Source organism: Copidosoma floridanum, unplaced genomic scaffold, assembly GCF_036245765.1.
Source record: "Copidosoma floridanum isolate Cflo_tuat_1 unplaced genomic scaffold, Cflo_Japanese_pri ptg000007l, whole genome shotgun sequence".
Lineage (NCBI taxonomy): Eukaryota > Metazoa > Arthropoda > Insecta > Hymenoptera > Encyrtidae > Copidosoma > Copidosoma floridanum.
In genome coordinates, this window is record NW_028321884.1 from 11498626 (window position 1) to 11519889 (window position 21264).

Consider the following 21264-nt stretch of genomic DNA (forward strand, 5'->3'; position numbering starts at 1 on the left):
AAAAAAACTTTTTTTTTGTCAATTGGGTTACAAGGTTATCATCATCTGCTGATTGTAAGAATTTTTGGCTTAAAAATTTATCTGCGACCTTGAATCTCGAATTAACCCTTAACCCCCGATGGTGAAATCGAAGCGAACGGACTGTCATTACTTTATCAAGCGTTATTATTTTTTGTTTTTTCCTGTTTCCATTTCTACTGTCGTGAATACTTGTAAGTTTTGGTAATTCAAAGTTTGGAGTGAAGTGCATGCTAATAATATAACTAGTCCACAGAGACAAAAACAGAATGTCGTAAACAGATAGAAGAGGAGACAGTTTCGGAGAACCAGCTTAGTTGTTTTTTAATTCGGGGAGAAAAACAGAACATCGTAGAGATGGAAGGGAAAAGAGCTTCGGAGAATCGGCTTAGTTGTTTTTTAGTTCGGAATTTGTAAGTGAGTCAAGGACTTGCTTATATAAGACGTAAACAGCCATAGTCCAATAGAGTTCTATTATTATTTCCGGTGTTCTATATTTTTTCAATTAGTCTTGCTTACCAGCGAGGTCTTAGCTATTTCTGGTGCGATTGTGGCAGTTAAATACCTTTTCCAAATTCTTACTGAAATTTAAGACCATAGAATTAGAGTACTTAAGTGTAGTGTACTTTATCGTGACCTGGAGCCCAGTTTATGGAATTTTGGTAAAGTTGGAAAGAGATAAATAGAAGAATATAAGGGTTAGTTAAGGGAAGGGGAATTGGGGTTAATAGATTTTAGGTAGGATAAACGGGGTTTCTACAGATGGAGTAGAGATGAACACCGTCATTACGGAGGTCATAGAAAGTGCATGTAAATACGATTGATTTTGTATTTTTATGTCCGGCTCGTGGAAGAAGTTTTTCTTACAGCGAGACTGAAGTGCTATTTTCCGACCTCAGGCGTTTTAGAGGATCGGGTGTGCCCGTGGCGGGAAAAATAGGATTCGCCACATAAGCGTCATCGCTCCGTGTCTACGTTACGTTCCTTGGGCCCTTGCTTCGCAGGTCCCTCGGGCCACAAAATAGCCCCAGAGACGATGGCACTTATCCGAGGAAAACTACTATTTCGCACCATGGGCAAGTGCAACTGCCGCTTTGCGTCTTTGTAATCACTTTGGGCCCTAGGGCAGAAAAGTACATTAGGCCCGGAGGGTGCAAAAAACTTTTCTGCCCGTGGGCTCAAAGTGATTTACAGGGTGCAAAGTGTGCCCACGGGCGTAAAATTGCACTTTGAGCCCTCGGTAAGAGAAACATTAAACGCTACTCGGGCACCAACGTGCAACAATATATCAACAATATATATATATATATATATATATATATATATATATATATATATATATATATATATATATATATATATATATATATATACATACATATGACTCCTAGAAAAAAAGTCGTACAGGCCTTATGAGAGAAATTGAGTTTTTGTTTTTTTTTCGTGGGGAAAAAGGTAAAAAACACAAAAAGTTATTGGAGTTCATATTTTTAACATTATAAGAGTTAGGTTTTAATTTTTTTTATATGACAATGTCGTTTATTAAGGCTGAAAATAGCGTTTTGAAGGTACGAAGTGCAGTTTAACTTATAACATAAAGCACGTCTAAGCATGCGCAACGGTGACAGCAGCAGCTGCAGAAAGTAGAAACGAGTAGCTCAATGAAGGGTTAACTGTACTTCTTACTGTCAAAAAGATTTGTTCAGCCTTAATAAACGATTTCATCATTTCAAAAAATAACTTAACTCTAATAATTTTAAAAATATGTACTCCATCAAGTTTTTGAGTTCGACAACTTTTCCACCGCGAAAAAAAAACTTAATTTCTCCCATAAGGCCTGTCCTGCTATTTTTCTAGTAATGATGTATATATCACCGTGTCACGTGGTACAGCCATGTTCCCAATTCCCTTCACGAGGATTATTGCGTGGTGACAAAGCACATGTGAAAATTCATAGAGGTACTTGCCCGAAAAAGTTGCACACGATCTTTACACATTCGACTCGCACCTCTGAGAAACTAATTGCTCATGTGCGTATTCCAACTGTGGTCCGATGTTTCGGAAGCTGTGTAAAATAAGGTCCCCTTTGCTGTGTAAATGATTCAAATCACAAACAAATCTGAGGCGGTTTTTTAATATGCCAATGACGATAGCATGTAAATGCAGAGTCTATTGGGCATAGTTCTCAGAAATGGCTGTAATATATATACGTTTATCTTGGCCAGGGCCTGATCATAGCATGGGGTATAACTCATTACACTGTGTAATAAACTCTTCATTTAAGCCTGGCCAGGCACCGATGTAAGTTTCGCCTATCTGGGCCCTGGTCTTAGCCTTCGGATCAAATTATTGTCGGGAAGGCATACCAGGTACATTAGATTGGTTTGGAGCAGCTCAAAAGAGCTGCGTTTCGCCCCAAAACACGCGTTTTGCTCCGAACTCACCCGACAAACTCCTACAGTCAGTATATTTATATTTATGGCGTAGAAGTATAACTCGGAACTCAGGACCACTGGTGAGTTCGGAGCAAAACTCGTATTTTGAGGTGGAATTAAGCTCCAAACGAACCTAATGACGTCTCTTTTTCATTCTCTCTTCCTTCTTCTGCCTATCCATATGTACCCATACACTTGTGTCCGTTTCAATGATCGTGAAGTGGGCGACCGACGGAGGGGAAAGCGTAAAGAATCTGTATACGTAGAATTACCCCTCACAAAATACTAAGTGGTGGGATTCCGAGAGGCGGCGGTTGGCGATCGAAACCAGCCAACCAGCTTCGTCCGTACTTATACGAGCGTAACCGAAGTTGCCCGAAGCACCCATTATTGCAAATTTGCAGGACTCGCACTACGCGCTGCTCGTCGGCCTCGTCGCTGCTCGCAACGATATTGGCGAGCGTCAGTCGTTCGAGAGCGCTTCACGCGTGTGTTACGTGAGTTTCTGCCTCGTCGCCACTATCAAAAGAGGCCCCAAGTTTTGGAGCAAGTGTGACAAATAAGCCCGTGATTACGAATAAGTGCGTTCATAACCATCTCTCCCGTGTTGTTAAGGACAGTGTTCAAAGGTGAATTATCGAACTTTACAAATAATATCAGGCCAGAAAACAAAAGTAACCCGTGCTGTTCGTACCCAACACATATGTATATGTGTACGTATACCTAGTGTGAGTGTGACACGTGCCCAACGCTTGTTGCCGAGCAAAGGAGGATAAACTCCACCTCCGCCATAATAAGCTAAAGAATACTTTCAATTGAATAACACCATTGGAGCAATTTATCCAGACAGCAAGGAAAGTATAATAATCACGTGCTGCTCCCAAAAGTTATTGCGCGAAAAATGGATGTATTAGTATTTGCTGAGTCGTGATTTTCGTATGTATGGCCCACGCGCACATACATCGTTTTTGCAAACACCCGTACCATTAAGGTACAGTCCCACGGCACGTAATGGAGGAAAGACCGATGCGTAACCCACTTAAGCCTGTTAGTGTAAGCGAGATAAAAGTACATCCAACCTTTCATTTGCATTCACGAGCGTAAACTAGTTGTGCATTGGTCTTTCCCTGCCCATGTGAACGGGGCGAACTTTGGCTGAGCAGGATAAAAAGGCGCGCAATAGATTTGATTGGCTCGTTTTATTGCGCAAAGTCTATTTCGCAGCTGTATTACGCACAAGATGAATGATTTACGCACGGTGGGACTGCACCCTTAGCATCTGCTGTAGGTACATACGCGCACTCTTGTCCCGACGTTCTGCTATCTCAACTGTGGCTAAAACGACACCCGTTCATATGCTAATGTATACCTATATAATATACTTAAGCATACATATTTTCTGGTGTAGTTTTCGGCAAATCTGACGAGAGACTGCTCAGCACGATATATATATACTTACGCAAAAGAGCGGGAACCACTCGAAACTTTCTCCGATAATTTAGTGTAGTTAGTCGAGGTCGCTCCCTTGCTTTCTCTTGTACGATGTTAACTCCCTCTTCTCTCCTTTTCGTGCCGCGTGCAAGATTAAATTCAGAAACGGAGCGCGTAAAATTTTGTATACCATCGTAAACCTCTACGTCGAGGAAAAAGCTAAGAAAGTCTGAAACTGTTACCGTCATTTTGTATTAGTTCCCCACGTGTTCCTTGAAATGAAAGTCGGGAGACAGCTAAAAGAGCAAGAAAAATAACAGAACTACACAACAATTCCGAAAAATAAAATCAAATAAAATAAGAGAAGCAAAAGACTGGGACGTGCATGTATCTACAAGTCGTTTCTTGTCGATAGCCTTGGGGCTGGAACGCGATGAACGTGGCAGGTTGGCAACGACGCATAGAGCTCACTCACTTATACATAGGAAAATTCCGTCTGCTGCTTCTTTAATTTTTATTTTATTTTATTTTTTTCGCTAATAGCACTTGACGAATATTTCGTGCTGAAACACGCTCGTCACTGCAGTGCATTAGCTGTCACTCGGCTTTTGTTTCGGGAAACACGTGCGAATCAGGGGACAAGTACACAAAATGATAGTAACAGTTGAACAATCATTACGTATTATCCGACTTTCGTAATTTTTCATCGACGCGGAATATCATACGATTATACATAAAAATTGAAACAGTGCGTGTGTTCAAAAAAAAAAAAAAAAAAATAATCGATCACAGAGCAATCGATCAACAATATCGATAGTATCGACGGTGATCCCGCGCTCCGTTTCTGAATTCATCTTGCACACGGCACGAAAAGCAGGGAATGATAAAAAATAAGGAAGTTATCAACGCACAAGAGAGTACAACAAGAATTTCCCGCGTAAAATCCTGAGGAGTTTCTCGTCAATGTGGACAAAAACTACACTCGTGCGTGTATGATTGGATGTCGCTTTGGCCACGGAAGATATGTGAGGGGAAAGACAAAGAACAGTGTCGCGATAAAAACCAGCGCGACATTGTGAAATCGTGTGTAGTCGCGAGAGTATATCGACGGTTGGGTAAAAGACAGAGCCAACTCAGATACTTGGTGAAAAAGGAGCCAACTCGAAATTTGGGTTGAAAAAGGAGCCAACTCAGGTTCGGGTTGAAGAAGCAGCCAACTCGGGAGTAATTTTTTTCATCAAGTTTTGTCGTGGTAGCACTGAAATTCACAATATAGGTACACCTATATAAACGAACAAAGATTTTTCATTAATCCAATGGTTCAGAAAAATAATTTATGTTATTGTAATAGAGTGTACTATACTCATTAAATTATGTACTTTACAAGTCTGCAGCGATTAGACGTAATTCTATGATGAGACTATGGACGTAAATCATTTTAAATGTTCTTCAAAAAATTTTTAAATACTTTTTTATTTTCAAACGTCGTGTTAAATAAAAAAAAACTTGTGTTAACTATACAAATGTTTTTTTTTTGTGAACTGTAGCATGAACAGTTATTGTAATCTTTAATTTTTCTCTACTATTGATACACTAAATGTATGTCAATGCGGCGCGCTACTTCATAATATTTTCATAAAAACTGTGATATTCTTGTGGGATGACCCGGATGACACCACTCTGGCACATGTCTCTAAGATCTTTATTTTTCATTATTTAATTGAATTTTTGTATTATATGCTTTGTTTAGTGCATGATTTACAAGTGTGTGTGAATTCAGAGACGTAGTTTGGAATCGTTCATCAAAATCGTATGTAAAGTAAATTGTAGAATCTGGAGTAATTTTAATTTCTCTTACTTGCAATACTTTTGCTTTACATTTTTTATGTTTTTTAGATGTTTAGCACGATATAATTTGAACAATTTTGAAAATAAAATAAAGGATGACCATGGTATTATTAAATCAGATTTGAGAGGCAAACATAAGAACAGATAAAAAAAATAACGTATAAAAAGCACAAATTTTAATAAGTATAGTACACTCTATTACAATAACATAAATTATTTTTCTGAACCATTGGATTAATGAAAAATCTTTGTTCGTTTATATAGGTATACCTATATTGTGAATTTCAGTGCTACCACAACAAAACTTGATGAAAAAAATTACTCCCGAGTTGGCTGCTTCTTCAACCCGAACCTGAGTTGGCTCCTTTTTCAACCCAAATTTCGAGTTGGCTCCTTTTTCACCAAGTATCTGAGTTGGCTCTGTCTTTTACCCAACCGTCGATATAGTGAGCGCACGTGTTACGTGTCACAATAACCACGACTCTCGGCGAATACCGATAAAATCATCTTTCACGTGGTTTTTCTTGTCGTTTGGACGAATTGCTACCAAACCGTTGTGATTTAGGCGAAAATATTCTTCCGTTTACTACTGAGGTTCCTTCTTGTTGGTTCAGCAACAAGCTATGGGTGCGCGACACACAATAGGTATTTGTACATCATACCCGTACATACGAGCAACTTGGATTATTTTTGTTATCCAGCCTGATGCAAAGATGGATGATTTACCTCCGAGCAGAGTCTTCAACAATAATTGTTATCTTTTATAGTTAAAAAGCACCAAGAAGAAGGAAAAATGAGTACCCGCGTACTCAATCCTGCTGCCACGTTGATGACGGAGATAATTAGGATTGGCAGTACCAGCACGCCACCAAGGAGTACCGGCAGGAGCATCAGAGGCCGAGTACAGCCGAGCCGAGAAGCTTTGGCGATGGTGAAGCGTGACTTGTTCGGTCCAGTGGACCACGTAGAGGCACGTGTTATGGCTGAAAGTGAGTTGGAAGCCCAGTCGATCCAGGAGACCGAGCGCTGGGGTTTTGACTTTAGGCTGGAGATGCCAAAGAACGGCAGTGGCTCGAGGTTCGAGTGGGAAATCGTTACGGCGAACGACGACGTTCCTGAGCCTTACGCTTGGCGCGGTATGCCTTACACCAAGAAAAGCATGCCCTCGAGTCCGAAAAAGTCGTCTTCGGCCATGCTCTCGCCAAGGACAGTCAGAATAGCCGATGATTCACTGACGATACCTACGCCCGTCAAAGTTTACCATTCGATGTGTGAGTCCGAGAGAACGCCGCCACAGGAGAGCTGTAACCTTGGTTCCTTGACGACGACGGCCATGACGAAGGAGAGGAATGCCAGGGCACAGCATGTCAAGCAGAGCAGGAGGAGTTGCACGAATAATAGCAGCACCACGCCGGGACAGATGAGGAAACAAATGGCGATAACCGGTGAGTAAAAATCTTTGTTACTTTTTTTATTTCTCTTTATCTGATTGTACTTGTAAAATGACAAAGATGGCGGCTTTGGCTTTGATGAGCCATAGCGCCACTAACTTGAGTCGTATTACATTTTCAACTAGTGTGTGAAAGAAGAACACCTAGTAGGAAGTGAGAATCCGAAATAACGAAAGCCAGCTCGAACACATAAGAACTAAGCCAACGTAAACTGCCTCATGATTGACAACCAATCACGGAGCAGTTCGCTAATTACTACTTAAACTGCACCGTTATTGGTTGTCGAATTAATGAACAGTCGTTGCTCTGAGCTATCGTTGTCGTCGAAATGCACGTCACTGGAATAAGTTTTCATAGGTTTACGACAAAATTGAAGTGCGTTGTCGTTTCGAATTTCGGACCCCCCCCCTCCCCAGTAAGAAAATAAAACATAAACGATGTATTGCTCGCGTGAGTGTGAATGCGTGTGCTTCAATGTACGTGGAATATTTTTAGCTGGGGTGCTTTAAAAGTTTTTGCCGAGATATTTTTAAGTTCCCGAGTTATTTTAAACGAGTTACTTCGAGCCATTGGCACACAACCATTTGAGCTCTGCAAAGGTGCGTTTCTTTCGAGCGATGAATTTTTAAAACATGCGTTAGAACAATGTTGCACCAATATGTGTAATTCGTTGGTAAACATTTTCAAGTTGGCTAGAAGTCAACGTTCAATCAGCTTTTAAGAATGTCGAGACTAATGTGATTTTTACGTGTGATAAGACTTTTTTTTTCCCATCCGTTTATCTTTTTTATGCTGAGTAGTTTTATTATTCACTATTTTTACATCTAAACACGTTCATGACAGACGCGTGTCTTTATCAAAAAGAAACACGCGAAATAAATAACAATGCTAATGCTGTGTTATAGTTGTATGGCGACTGTAATCAGGTACCAGCAGGTTTTTTTTTTTTACCCCGATACCATGAGTAATTCTTCAAAGAGAAACTGGTTAACAAGTGTACTTATGTGTAGTTTGTTAACTACATTCTGACATCCATAAATTTACACGCTTTCGTTTTTGTTTACCTCGTTGTGTTTAAATGTGCAAAGGTATGGATTCAAAGAAAAAAACATACTTATATCAATCTGTATAATGTAAAAAAAAGCGAACAATTTATTTCTTAGTCGCTTATTATCATTGCTGAAAGATGTAAAAACCGAGTATCGAATTACTTTTTGCCCCTAAAATAAAAAAGGAACGTAACCGAAAAAAAGGGACATTATCGTCACAGCATTGTATCCTTCGTCGAGTGCCATCAGGCAATCATCCCCCGCGCTGTTTCTCTTCGTGCAAGTACTGCGCTTCCACTTACAAAAATATACCCACGCGACGACGAATTTTATTTTCGTCCGTGCCGCGACAGCAAACAGGAGCGGGGGCGTTTTTTCCTCTCATCCGCTGCACTCAAGAGCGCCGTCGTCTCTGTTTATATTTTATCTCCCGGTGCGTGCAGCTTCGGCTGTACATACGCACCTCGTGGGACAGACGTGTTTTTTCAATCGTCGCCCTCTGAGCCCACGATCAAGGGGGTGCACGAACGAGAGACTCGAGAGACCAGACGGTGGTAGTTTTCTTCTTCCAAACCATATTTTTAGAACTCACGTATTGATTTTACATTTACAAAACACTCGAAATAATAATAAGTCTCTCCCGACTCCCAGCTTAATTTTTTCACCCTCCCGTGTTCGAGCACCCCTTCGAGCTTCAATCCTCCAAACCCGCATTTTCATTCAGTATCACCATCATCATCACACCGATCGAGGTCCAAAAACTTGCCTCTAATCACCGTCAATCCAGCCCCCCTTCATCCCTCCCAAAAAAAAAAAAATACTTGTCACGTCCAAACCGTAAATTTCCGTTAAGCTTCCCTTCTGTCTCGATTCCATCCGTGACAAGACGCACAGAGAGAAAAACGAGACAACTCCGAAACACAGCGCTCTCCACTCCTTATCTCGAAAAAAAAAAAAAAAATTTCCTTCAGTACTCGAAGCCGCACATTATATTACACATCACCGATGGGGGGTCGTCGTCATCGACCAAACTCCATATACCAGGGCGGAAAAAAAAAATAAAGGGAGCCATCGCGCAGAAACACAAGAAGTAGAAGAAGAGAGAGGGGTAGCTGTAGCAAATACATGTGTACCAAAGGGGCGGAAAAGGGAAAGCGTGATGTACATATACATCTATATATGACGTTCGCCCGCCGCGTGTACGGTAAGCAGCGTAACGTACTTTATTAATGAGCAAAGCGGGCGAGGGAGAAAGCAACAGCGTCAGCTGTTACAATACATACATAAAAGCCTCTGGTATGCCGGTGCGGTACAACGATACGTACATATGGGGGTTGCGAGACTGCACCCTCGCACGGATACCGTAATACACCGCACCCCCCTCCCCCTATATTTTTAACCAACGCGCATGGGGGTACGTATTATATTCTATATATACACATACAAATCAGCTGTGTGCATTATTTTCGTAACTTTGCGCGCCATATCTCTCTCTCTCTCTCTCTCTCTCTCTCTCTCTCGTCTGTTACCATTTAAAATCGAGGCTTTAACTCGCTCGAAAAGTATAACATGCGCACCGACGACGGCGATTTAAACGCTCCTCACTTCCGTTCTCCATATTTTCCTGCCTGGCTGACTTTCTTGTACGACGTAGTACTTCCTCTCTCTCTCGAGGGAACTGTCTTGGATTTTACCCGCAACGGTTGACCTTTAATGCAACGCCTTACACCCACGCGCCCGTTTTAAAAGTAACCGTTACGCATGGATTTGGCGCGCCAAAGTTATCACCAGACAGATGGTTTCTCTTCTTCTTCTTCTTCTTCGACAGTATTAACTTACGTGTCTCAATCCCCAAAATGCGTGTATATTTTGTTTAACTTTTAAAGCCCCTTCGATTATCGAGCCCTCTCCAACTGTCAGTCCCCGTCTGTCGAAAAAATTCGTTTTCCCGCCCCCCCTAGAAAAAGATCACGTTCGATCATTCGTTCTTGACACACGCACCTTTGTAGCGCGAATCGAAACGAAGTGATTTATCTTCGTTGGGACCAAGTGTATGAAAAAAAAAAATTCGGGAAAGCTCATAAACGCAAGCTGAGGTGAAGCATGTGCTGATGGGCTCTTATTCTCTCAGAGATATCGGCGTGACGCTCTGGGGGGGTCGTCCGATCTTCCCCCATTTTAGAGCGTACACATTCATATATATTATTGTCCGCAGCGCTGCAGTTTTATGGCTCGTCACTCACTACTCGAAAATTTTCGGCAGCTGCAGTGAGCGACATTGAGATGTCGAGTGCGCACCCCATAAAGCTCGTTTGCACCCCGATTGTTCTAGCGCGCTCCTCTCCCGCCCCTGTATATATACGGGTACGCGAGATCTATAACGGGAGAGGCTGTGTGCGTTAAATGGCTCTTTTGACGGCTTCATTTTTATTTTTTTTTTTTCTCCCGCTGTCAGCGCACCACGTAACCTTCGAAATCGATCGGTTTCCAAATAAAATGCGCTCTCGCCCGTTAATTTATTTCGTCATGCCCGTAATATTACAAATAGGCGTAATTTCTTAGTCACGCGACGTAACACCGCTGCGTTTTATTATCGTTGCAACAGTTGCGCGCGGGTAAAATGCAAACAGCAGCAGTAAAGGAAAAAAAAACAACGCACACCCAAAAGCCACGCGTACAATTATATACGTAAATTTCGCCTTGTATATCTATAATTGTTGGTGTCCGTAGCCACAGGGGGTATAGAATCAACATTCGCGGAATCCAACCCCCTCGAATGCAAATAAACCAACACCACCCGCGCACGCGTGCATGTCTATTATTTTTAAAACCGTTTTTTTTTTTTTTTTTTTTATCTTACAAGCACCATATGCATATATACCTTTCAGCATCGCCGAGGGGGTTGGAAATACTTATATATGTACGTGCATGCATATGCATGAACAAGAGCCTATCCATATGTACGTATACGCATTTAGATATAAAACCACCAGCACAGAGAGAGAGCGCGAGTCTAGAAATGCGGGAAGTATAAATGGGTAACAGATGGGGGCAGGGGTACGAAAGATATATATCGCGTCGCACGCCGGTATATCAAGATGTACATACGTGCCGTATCGAACGTGGCACGCGCGCACTTTATTTTAATTTTCGGCGAGGGGCCCATTAACGGGGCCCGCGTGCCTCGTTTTTGGGGGAGGCTCCTTACGCCGGAGCGCCCATTTGAATTCGTGTATATGTATATTTTTTGGGAGGACGAGGGCAGTTGACACGATCCGAGGGTAATATGGCCGAGGGGTCGCGTGGCCGTCTCCCGCGTATAATTATCGACCCGCGTCTGTTTGCCTGTATCATCGGATTTTTCGAATTCATTGCGAGTTGCTATACACAACGATCCATTGTAACCTTAACGAAGATACTTTGTTTTCCTTATACTTTTTACCTTCTCGAGGTTATTAAAGCTGCGAAAAAACTACCACACGAGCTGCTAATTTATCTCGAATGTGCACGCGCAATCATTCGTTGGGCGCAATAACTCGCAAATCACACGAGCAATCCGATTATCCGGATGAGCAAATGAAGCGCGAGCGCAGAGAAAGAGAGAGAAAAAAAAATTTGAATCACCTCAGACACGCAATGGAATTCGCCGCGGAGTCGCGAGATAAGCTCCGCCTCCGTCCTACTTTTCCTTTTTACTTTAATTCTTTATTGTCGTGCGTGGATTCTCTGTACAGTGCCCCGACGGTCGTTGTTTGTCATCGACTCAAGGTCAAGCATCGCGACGGGGCATTGCAACCGCGTGAAAAAAAAAAAGATTACAAACAAGAGCGCGAGCGTGGAAAAAAATATTTGCACACGCGGCGCTCGTCATCCTCTCGTTAGCACGACCGCTGCTGTGTGCGAAAAAATTTACGATTCCAGTACTTGAATTAAAGATAACGGAAAAAAAAACTCGGAATTTAACGTGATGTCACGCCTGATTTCCATAAGGAATTTCCAAAGATTTCTCAAGTGATTCACGCATTATGGAGAGCACAGCCGAATCCATGAAAATGCAATACAAACGCGAAATGCCGCGACTCGCTTACATTTGCATTACTTACAAGTTACATCGTGGGGGTCGCGCGGCCTTGTTTTTTCGTACGCGCGAATTACAATAGGTGAAGCGCCCCGCATGCATATCTCTCACACCTCGAGCACTACATCGATGCGAAAGACGATAGAATTTCCCACCGAATTCCCTAAACCTTTGTTTTTTGCATTTCTGTTCGCAGATTTCATGAAGTGCCGCAAGCGCACGCTGAACGGCTCGTCGAAGGGCCTCATGGACTCACCACCGGCCAGTAAAGTGGCGCGCAAAAATAGCCAGATTCTCAGCTAGAGCTCCTCCCACTCCGGAAGCCGAAAGGCTTTCCCCGAAGGAGGACAAAGGAGCTCCCACTGGGCCTCTCTCCCGCAATCGTGTGCAACTCCTTCGGCGGTTTGTGCGCGGTCACGCGTCTTTTACGTGCCTGTGACAAACAGAAAAATCGTGTTAAACAACAAAGAACTTGGAGGGAAATAAGTGAGGAACAAGCCAGTGCGCGTGAAACTCAGGGTTGCTTGGCTGTGCCATTCACCCTATACATTTCCCCAATTTTTTTTCCCCACTTTTGTACTCCCATTGTGGAAGGACAAAAATTTACATTATGATTCCTTACTTTTCTCGCCACGGATTCTCTCCACGCACCCAATAAGGAGGGGCTTGGAAAGACTTTCTGAGCCCTTCTTAATTGTGTATATAAATATTTGTCACAAACGCAAAGGTAAAAAAATGCGAGCCTTATCTTTCACCTATTGTCAATCAATTTTTTCTTTTCATCGATCGGTGCGCGATGACAATCACCGAGAAAGATCAGGAAACATAATGAATTTTTTTATCCTTCCGCGATGGGAGTAACCTGCATTTCACGCGCACTAACTTATTCCTTATTTTTTTTTCCCTCTAAGGTCTTTGTTTTTCAACACAATCCCTGTTCGTCATAGGTACGTGAACGACGCGTAACCGCGGATGAATCGGAGAATGGTCTTGTCCATATGCGCTGCCGCGTGCACTTGGAGATCCGGAAAGACGCGTCCTCCTCTCGAGGTTGGGTCGATTGCACTTGTCTGCCTTGACTCAGGGCCGAGAGGCGTGCCATTCTCGACGTTGTTTTTCTAGTGCTTTGGGTAGTAAAGCGGTTTTCACGATGTGATGCTTGAAAACCGTTTTCTTACCTGCCCAGTGACCATAGCACCTTTGTATTTTAACTTGTAAAATATGTAAAATAGACCCTTTTTTTTAATTGGCTAAGGCCTAATAAATATATATTTTTTTTTTTTAGATTTTTATAAATATTAGATAAGAATAATGTTTCGATGTATAAATATAAACAATCATGATTTTGAAAAGCATGAGAATTTCGATGTCTGGAAAAAGTAGCCTTTATTCAAAATGACATCTTTCTTCGTTTAATTTAATTTTGTAACCCCTTCTCTTGTTTTTTGTTTGAGATTACAGTTGAAAAATACTACTTTGCGGTTACACGGATGTTTTGATTTTTTTTTTTTTTTTTTTTTTTTTTTTGACAATATTACACATCTGCAATTAAAAATGACGAAGTCTTTTAATCTGAGAAAATTTTATACGATCACACAACAATTATTGTTAATTTATTTATTCTTCCCAAAGTGCAACTTACATGAATAAAAAATAAATGTAACCTTTCATTGATTTCCAAATTCAATTTTAAAAGGAACTAGTGGAAAGTCGCATTTATGAGACGAAAAAAAAAGAAAATAGCGGAAAAAAAACAGAAAAAAATAATTAACGTAAATTTATGATGTAACCCTGTGATGTATTAGTATGATCTCAGTAATCTTAACTTATCGCGTACATATTTTTTATTGTGTGATTAGCAAGTACAAGAGAGACAAGAGAAAAATGGCTGAAAGTAAAGTATAAGAGAAAAAACACCATTGTAAGCGAGAAATAGATAAAAAAAAAAAAAAAAGAAAGAAAAAAAAAAAGAAAAAAAAAATTACAATCTAACAATGAATGTTATTAGGTGTGCGAGTGCGAAAATATGGACGTGCAAAGATTTAAAGTTGAAAGCGAAAGAGACGTTTGTTTGGCAACAAAAATACAATAATGTAAAAAAATGTCAAAATATGGATGAGAAGTGACGATTGTGGCAAGTGAATCACTGCGTCAGTTGTAGTACCTTGGGGGTACGCCAACTCAAACGCGAGCCGATTCTATCTATTAGATTATCAAGTAAGCGTGTAGCGATAAAAAAAACCTATTATTGTAATAAGCGAGCATAGTAAATTTTATGAGAGTTTAAAAAGAAAACTAACATATGTAAGTGGATTAATATGCTATTGTTTATAATAAAATTTATTAAAAAAGACAGAAAAATATATATTATTTTATTTCTGAGTCACCCTCTACTGATCACATGCAGTGTCCTTTATTATTCAATACTTTTTCCACAGATTTTCCTAAAAATTTTCAAGCTATACAAGTTCATTCACAACAAAAGTATGATATCGAACGGTGTCGTGAACAAGAAATAATAAAAAAAAAAAACAAGTTGGTTTTAGATTAAAATTCTATTCACGGAAAATGGTTTATCGCCGTGATTGCACCTTTTCACGTACAACAGATACATTTTATCAATTGCTCACTTCCTTTTGTACTTATCGTATTCCTAAGCGTAACTCGGACAAAAACTGGTTTTACGCGATAAAGCTTTTCCTTCCAATCGTAGCACTTAAAAAACAGTAATAGAAAAATAAAACACAGCAATGAAAATTAGCTGCTTCTCGAAATCGACGAGTATTTTCAGTATTATTGGTATTACCAACCTTTTTAGACAGTCTTCTAAATCCCAAAAAAGCCCACCAGGCAACGCGTCAGCCGATTTAACAAATCATAATTTGTACACCTCAACGTCCGAGAAAGGTGTTCTTGTCATTAAATAAATATTAAAAACGAAAAAAAAAAACTTTCATCTACTTCCTTTGATATGAATTTTCAAGTAGATATCAAAAGTGTTGATAAAAAATCTCATCGAGTAATACCAGTCGCATGTATAAATAAGTACATACACCACAGCCATATCCTTGTCCGTTTCAATGTGATACCACAACCGCAGCTTGCAGATCTTCAACCTGTAGCACTGGATCGTCAATAGGTACGTATAGGTATATATACCTGCGGAGAAAACGAAAGCAACTATGATGCGTACAAGGTGCAGGGAAAAAGAGAGGAACAGTGAACGAGAAGAAAACGTGAGAGGGAGAGAAAAGAAAGAAAGAAAGAAGAGGTCGACTGGCTCGAGGGGATCATTTTGCTCGTCTACCTTGTACATACATACATATATATGTATTCTGCAAGTGCAAAATCTCTGAGAGACGAAGAGTGAGGGGTCGATGGAAGGCAGGTGCAGCGTTTTTCATTGCGCTCGGGAGAATCGCACACTTACGCGTTGCGTTGCGTTGGTGTGTATACAATACACGTGCAGGGGAAGCTGCACGAAGGTAGGTATATATAAGCAAGCTTGTATACATTTTTACCCCCACCGGTGCGACAGAAAACGGCAGGTGCACGCTCTCTTTGCGAACCTTTTTTTTCCTTTCATATACTCGTGGCTTCTTTTTTTATCTCTTACTCTTGCCGTGCTGCAGTGAGAGAGTCGCTCCATCATCTTGTTTTTTTCGATACCTACACACATAATTTATTCTTTCTTCTGATAGTGCACCTTCTTTGTTTTAATGGATTTTTTTTAAATGATCTTTATTTTACATTGTTTTGTTCAAAAATATAAAAAGTTTCCAAGAACAGCGAAAATAACCAATTAAGAGCTATGCCGTTCAGTTTTTGTTTGTTGACAACTTTTCGAATATTTACTAAGTATAGTCCTTATCATTGCACTAAAATATAATATAAAATAACAAAGCAAATTTCTATAGACAATCTTGAGTACAAAATAAACGTACGAGATCGCGGTCGCAAAAGATAAGAATATATTGTAAACAAGGTTTTATTAAATGTATCGTTGTCTAAAAATTTGATTTGTTACAGTACCATGTTGGTAGGGACTAACTACCTAGTGTGTAGTTGAAACATTATCAATAAAATAAAAAACTGAAGAACATAGCCCTTAAATTATTAGTCGTTTTAATTTTATTTAAAAATGATAATGATTTTTAATAATTCAAATTAAATTTGAAACAGGGCATAACTCGAAAAACGTCAAATAGTGTATTTTTTGTTCTCTCTCTACTTTATTTATATCTTACATCTCCACGTGCACTGACCCTTTACGTTCCGAATTGGATTTTTAAGTTTCTTATTTTGCTGACCAGAAAAAAAGGCGAAGAAGCACACCCAACGGTCAAATAGTTCCATCAGGTATATTGGAACTCGCGGTGGCTCTTTGAATTCCTTTTTTCCCATCTTCGTCTATACGGTTTTGATTTCCGATCGCCCAGAACGGAAATTGAAACAGGGAGCAGCTACCTTGTAACGACTGCTTTGGATTATTAGTGCGGACTGCGGTTACGTTTGACTTTCAATTTTAAAGCCACTTGGCACTTTTTTCAAAAACCGTGTTCCAAAACTCGTTTTCTGACATTACAACTTATTTAAGATTCACAATTCAGAATACAAAAAAAGCAGTAACGGCTATTCGAACAATCTGTTTTATTACAATTTTACGATAAAACTGTGAAAATGCCTGTTTCATTCAAAAACTGCATCATATACCTCTCATCAGACACACTCGCACTGAAACCCACGGCGAGCTACAAACGATCCACCTTCAGAGAAGCAACAGCCATCCCACGCGCTCCCCTGTATACCCTTTCATTCCCAACTCAAAACTTCATCTCCAACGTAAAACGAAATGATCGCGGGGTAGGTACCTACTCACAGTGCTCGCTCGCTTCAATTACCCGAGAGAATCCGACTCAATTATTTTCGTTCCAGCTTGGCTTTCGTATATATATATATATATGTATATATATATGTACGAAACAACAACGGAGCAAGTACCGCGCGAGCGAAAGAGAAAGAGAGATTGCAATCTTCGCACGGACGCGGCGCTCTTATCTTCCAGCTCTTTGTGCGACAAAGGACGGACTTCCTTTCTTTCTTCTCTCGTGTGTGTGTGTGTGTACGCGCAGTCGTTAAATTTGTACGGCACGTACCACGTAGAAGTGCATTATGTGTACGTGTACACTGACGAGCAATGAAGACCACCTTGCGCGCGAAGCGCCGTTTGAATGCCACGAGAGAGAGTCCTCGAGGCCCACGAGGTATCTTTAACTGCCGAGGAGCTTCTGTGCTTCCTTCGAATCTCGAGTCCAAAGAATTCGGACCATTGACAAGATATGGTGCAATACTGCCGTGTTGAAATTAAATTTATATCTCATAGATTTTACTCTGATCTTTTTTTTTTTTTTTTTTCATTTTTAATGTATTTCTCAATTTTACAAGGTTTTTTTAGTTCTTGAATGATTTATTATAAATATCGAACTTACAACGTAGGTAGCCTTAAAAAACAAAAAATATTGATCAAAACATCATTGATCGAAAATTAGTACGTGTGTTCATCGCAGAGCGCGCCAGAAGTATTAATAAATTTTTTTTTCTTCATTTTCAATTGAATCAAATAAAAATTTGTCGTGGTACTTAGTTTTTGTTTGTCTTTATGAAGTTAAACTCGAGGTGTAGTTTTTTAAAATATTTTGAGAGTGCTATTGTGTAAGAAATTAATAAAAAATTGCTACTGCAAAAACACATATGGAAAGTCGTAAAAAACACTTGCGTTTCTTTGTAAACAGTTGCTTTAAATAATAAAAAAAAAAATTTCCACGTTAAATTCATTTAACTGTTCTTTCAAAATAAAAATCCAATAAAAATAATTAAAAAAAAAAAGTAACTAGCTAATTTTTGCAATTGACAATAAATAATATACGTGTGAGAACGTGATGCAGCGAATTTGAAAAAACTGCCATTTATTTTATACTGTATTGATCTTTTCTAGGTAAAAAATTCATCGCGTTAGCGATCACTACAAAATAAGACACAGTAAAATTCTCTTCAAGCATATTTTCGTGGGAGTCGAATCGTAGAAATTGCTCCACCAGTGCCTAACATGGAAAAGCATCATCATCACGATTCTTCTTCGTAATATGATATTATTACTCGCTCGATCTTGGTGCATCGCTTGAGATGAAGCTCGCGTGGAACCCTACAATCACGTACGTACGGGTTGAAAGGGCACACGCGAGGATCGTTGGATTTTTGCCAGAGAAAGGCTCTTGTTGATTGGTATGTCTGAGTAAACGCGCGTTGAAGTTGTTGTAGGGGCTCTTGACCTCTCAGTGGTTGAATATTACTTTTACTTCGTTTTTCTTCGAAAAAAAGATGGATAGATGCCTCGTACAAGGAGAAAGCAGCACTTGGACGTATACCTGTGTATGTTGCACATACTCCACAGTTTTTGACTCTGAAGAGTTGAAGAAATCCTTTTAACTTTTGTTTACTAGTTGAAAAAAAATTTTTGTTTTAAGACTTATCAGTAATTATTAAACAAACTAATTACTTTTCCAAGCATACATTATTAGCAAATCTAGGATAAAGAAACAACAATTTATATGGTCACGGATTTTGTATCAATTTTAATCAAAACACCTTGAAACTGTAAATAAAAAATTCAGAGTAAATAAAACAAAAACAATTTGAAACAGATAAAATGCTTAGAAAAAAAAACAAAAATTTTTTTGGCTACCTTTTAGAAAATATTCAATTAAAGGGTTAAGTTTATTATGTCACTTACGAATAATGACACCATCAAACGATTGCTGTCAATGGATGATGAAAAAATAATTTTCACACTAAATACGTCGCATCAATCATTTATCAAATATTTTCAAATACCCGATTCAACACATCTGAACGTTGTAGTCAGACAAAAGTGCGTCTGCGTTAAAAACACCCTAAAGCTTTTAAAAAAACAGACGCTTATGGAAGGAGGCGGGTGCACTTCAGCTCGAAGGAGGGATATTTAAAGAGCGCGCATCCTTTGCAGGAGAGAAAAAGAAAAAGGGGCATTGATGCGCTACACGTGTCCCTCATTTTTCATCGAGATGTCAAAAAAGCCTCTATTCAACGGCGAATAATTTAATATTTTTCTTTTGGTTTATGTTAGTCATTATTAGAGGGTTTTCCAATCGTTTCAAATGTTATTCGAGGTAATGTTATGCAGAAAAATAACGTACTGCTTTAACGTACATTAACCCTGAAAAGTCAACGAGTAAGCCGTAAAAAAAATATCGTTTTCTCAGATGATCATTAAAACGACAGATTTCTTAAGATTTCTGGCCTTATTAGATATTTTGAATCATCAAAATTAAAAATTAACTTGGTTGAATTTAGTTGTTAAAATATATTTATCTTCTCAAACAATTTTTCTCGGTGTCCACAATCAAAATTTAACATATTGTTATTTATTTTTTATGACTGATTGTGAAATTGCGAAACTATTTAACCACCTTATACGTCTACTTTAAAGTAAACTCCCGCCATTTCAATATCTCTTTTACAAACGCTTTATATTCCTTACTTTTAATTGTTTAACAAACAACAATAGCGATAATGTAAAAAAATTTATCTTTGAAGTATCGTGTCAAAAATCACATGCATCTTATCCGTGTATTATTTAACTTTTTTATAATTTATTTAACACCCAATTGTGTGTATGCTGTTATTGTTCAACTGAAAATGGCTCTGATTCCACTGTTCTTTTTGCTGCTTTGTATTTTAGTTAGTTCGTAAGGCAATGTGGGTAATGGCAGTGCTGCAATACTAAGAACAATAGCTAATTAATTTTAAAAAATGACGTCCGTTGGTAAAAATTATTATTCTATATTTTATTAAACAATTTTTGAAAATCGTAGCATAAGTTGTGGTCATTTATGATTATTACTATTTTTATTGTTACCATTATCATTATGATGATGATTATCCCTCCTATTGTAGTATTGAGTTATTTTTTTTTTTTACTCTTATTTTTATTATTTTTAAAATCAATATTTGGATCAAATATGTGGTCGTGGCTTGAGTGAAAGGCATTGCCAATTAATGCCACATTTCTCATGTAGACTTATATACATTTTTTTTATCATATACGACCTGTTTAAACATTTTTTTACTACTTTACGTTGCTACTTGAAGATTTGAGAAACCTTTTTTCGACCCGACAAGGCCAGATCCGAAATGGTACTTGTGATCCTATTTGACTCACAACCATTGTAAAGAGAGTCGGAAAGCATTCGCTTACAAAACTCGCGTGGTTTAGTGTCACTAGGATATACTGCAAATATGAAGACATTAAATGTGTATATGATAACATCTGGAGACAAAGAATGCGATATTACTCACACCAACGACTCGAACAAAATATCTCCTGGCTTCTTTGTACGAAATCGTTCACGCAAGCTTACACGCAAGCAATCGTACACTTTTGAAGAAAAAAAAATGTAATTATCTATTTTGTTTAATGAGGCTCGTGAATTTTTCTTTTTATACAATTTTGACATCGAAGTATGAAGATTATAGTTCATATCTACTGACTTTAACAATAATTTTTAATGAAATCCATTTAGTTTACTCAAACTGGCCTCTTTTCTTAATTGTTTTTTTTTTTTTGAGATTTTTTTTTTTAGGAGTAGATGTACAAAATCATAGTGCTTTGACAAAGAAGCCATGCATGCAGGTGTGCTCATATGCTCGATCACTACGCAGTACAGCACTGTGTTTATATGCGTTGCATTTCAATATCACCCTCTTACTAAGTCTTGCATGTGTATTTTTGTACAAGTACAAGACGTCAAATTACAGGAATCTTAACTGATACAAAAAGGCATTGTGTGCGATTGTGTTGCGTTTTGAATAGTATATATTGCGTATTTCAACTCTAACATTTTGCAGTATTTGTATTT

The 21264-nt window shown here is 39.1% G+C and overlaps 1 protein-coding gene across 1 annotated transcript; it reads left to right on the forward strand.

The window, feature by feature from the left end:
- The first annotated feature begins 2933 nt into the window (after positions 1 to 2933).
- Positions 2934 to 14280, forward strand: dap (cyclin-dependent kinase inhibitor dacapo). The gene is made up of 3 exons (XM_014360912.2): positions 2934 to 3082; positions 6500 to 7177; positions 12507 to 14280. Exons 2-3 carry the CDS (start codon positions 6526 to 6528, stop codon positions 12611 to 12613), a joined length of 759 nt encoding a protein of 252 aa, XP_014216398.2. The 5' UTR covers positions 2934 to 3082; positions 6500 to 6525; the 3' UTR covers positions 12614 to 14280.
- Positions 14281 to 21264: the final 6984 nt, after the last annotated feature.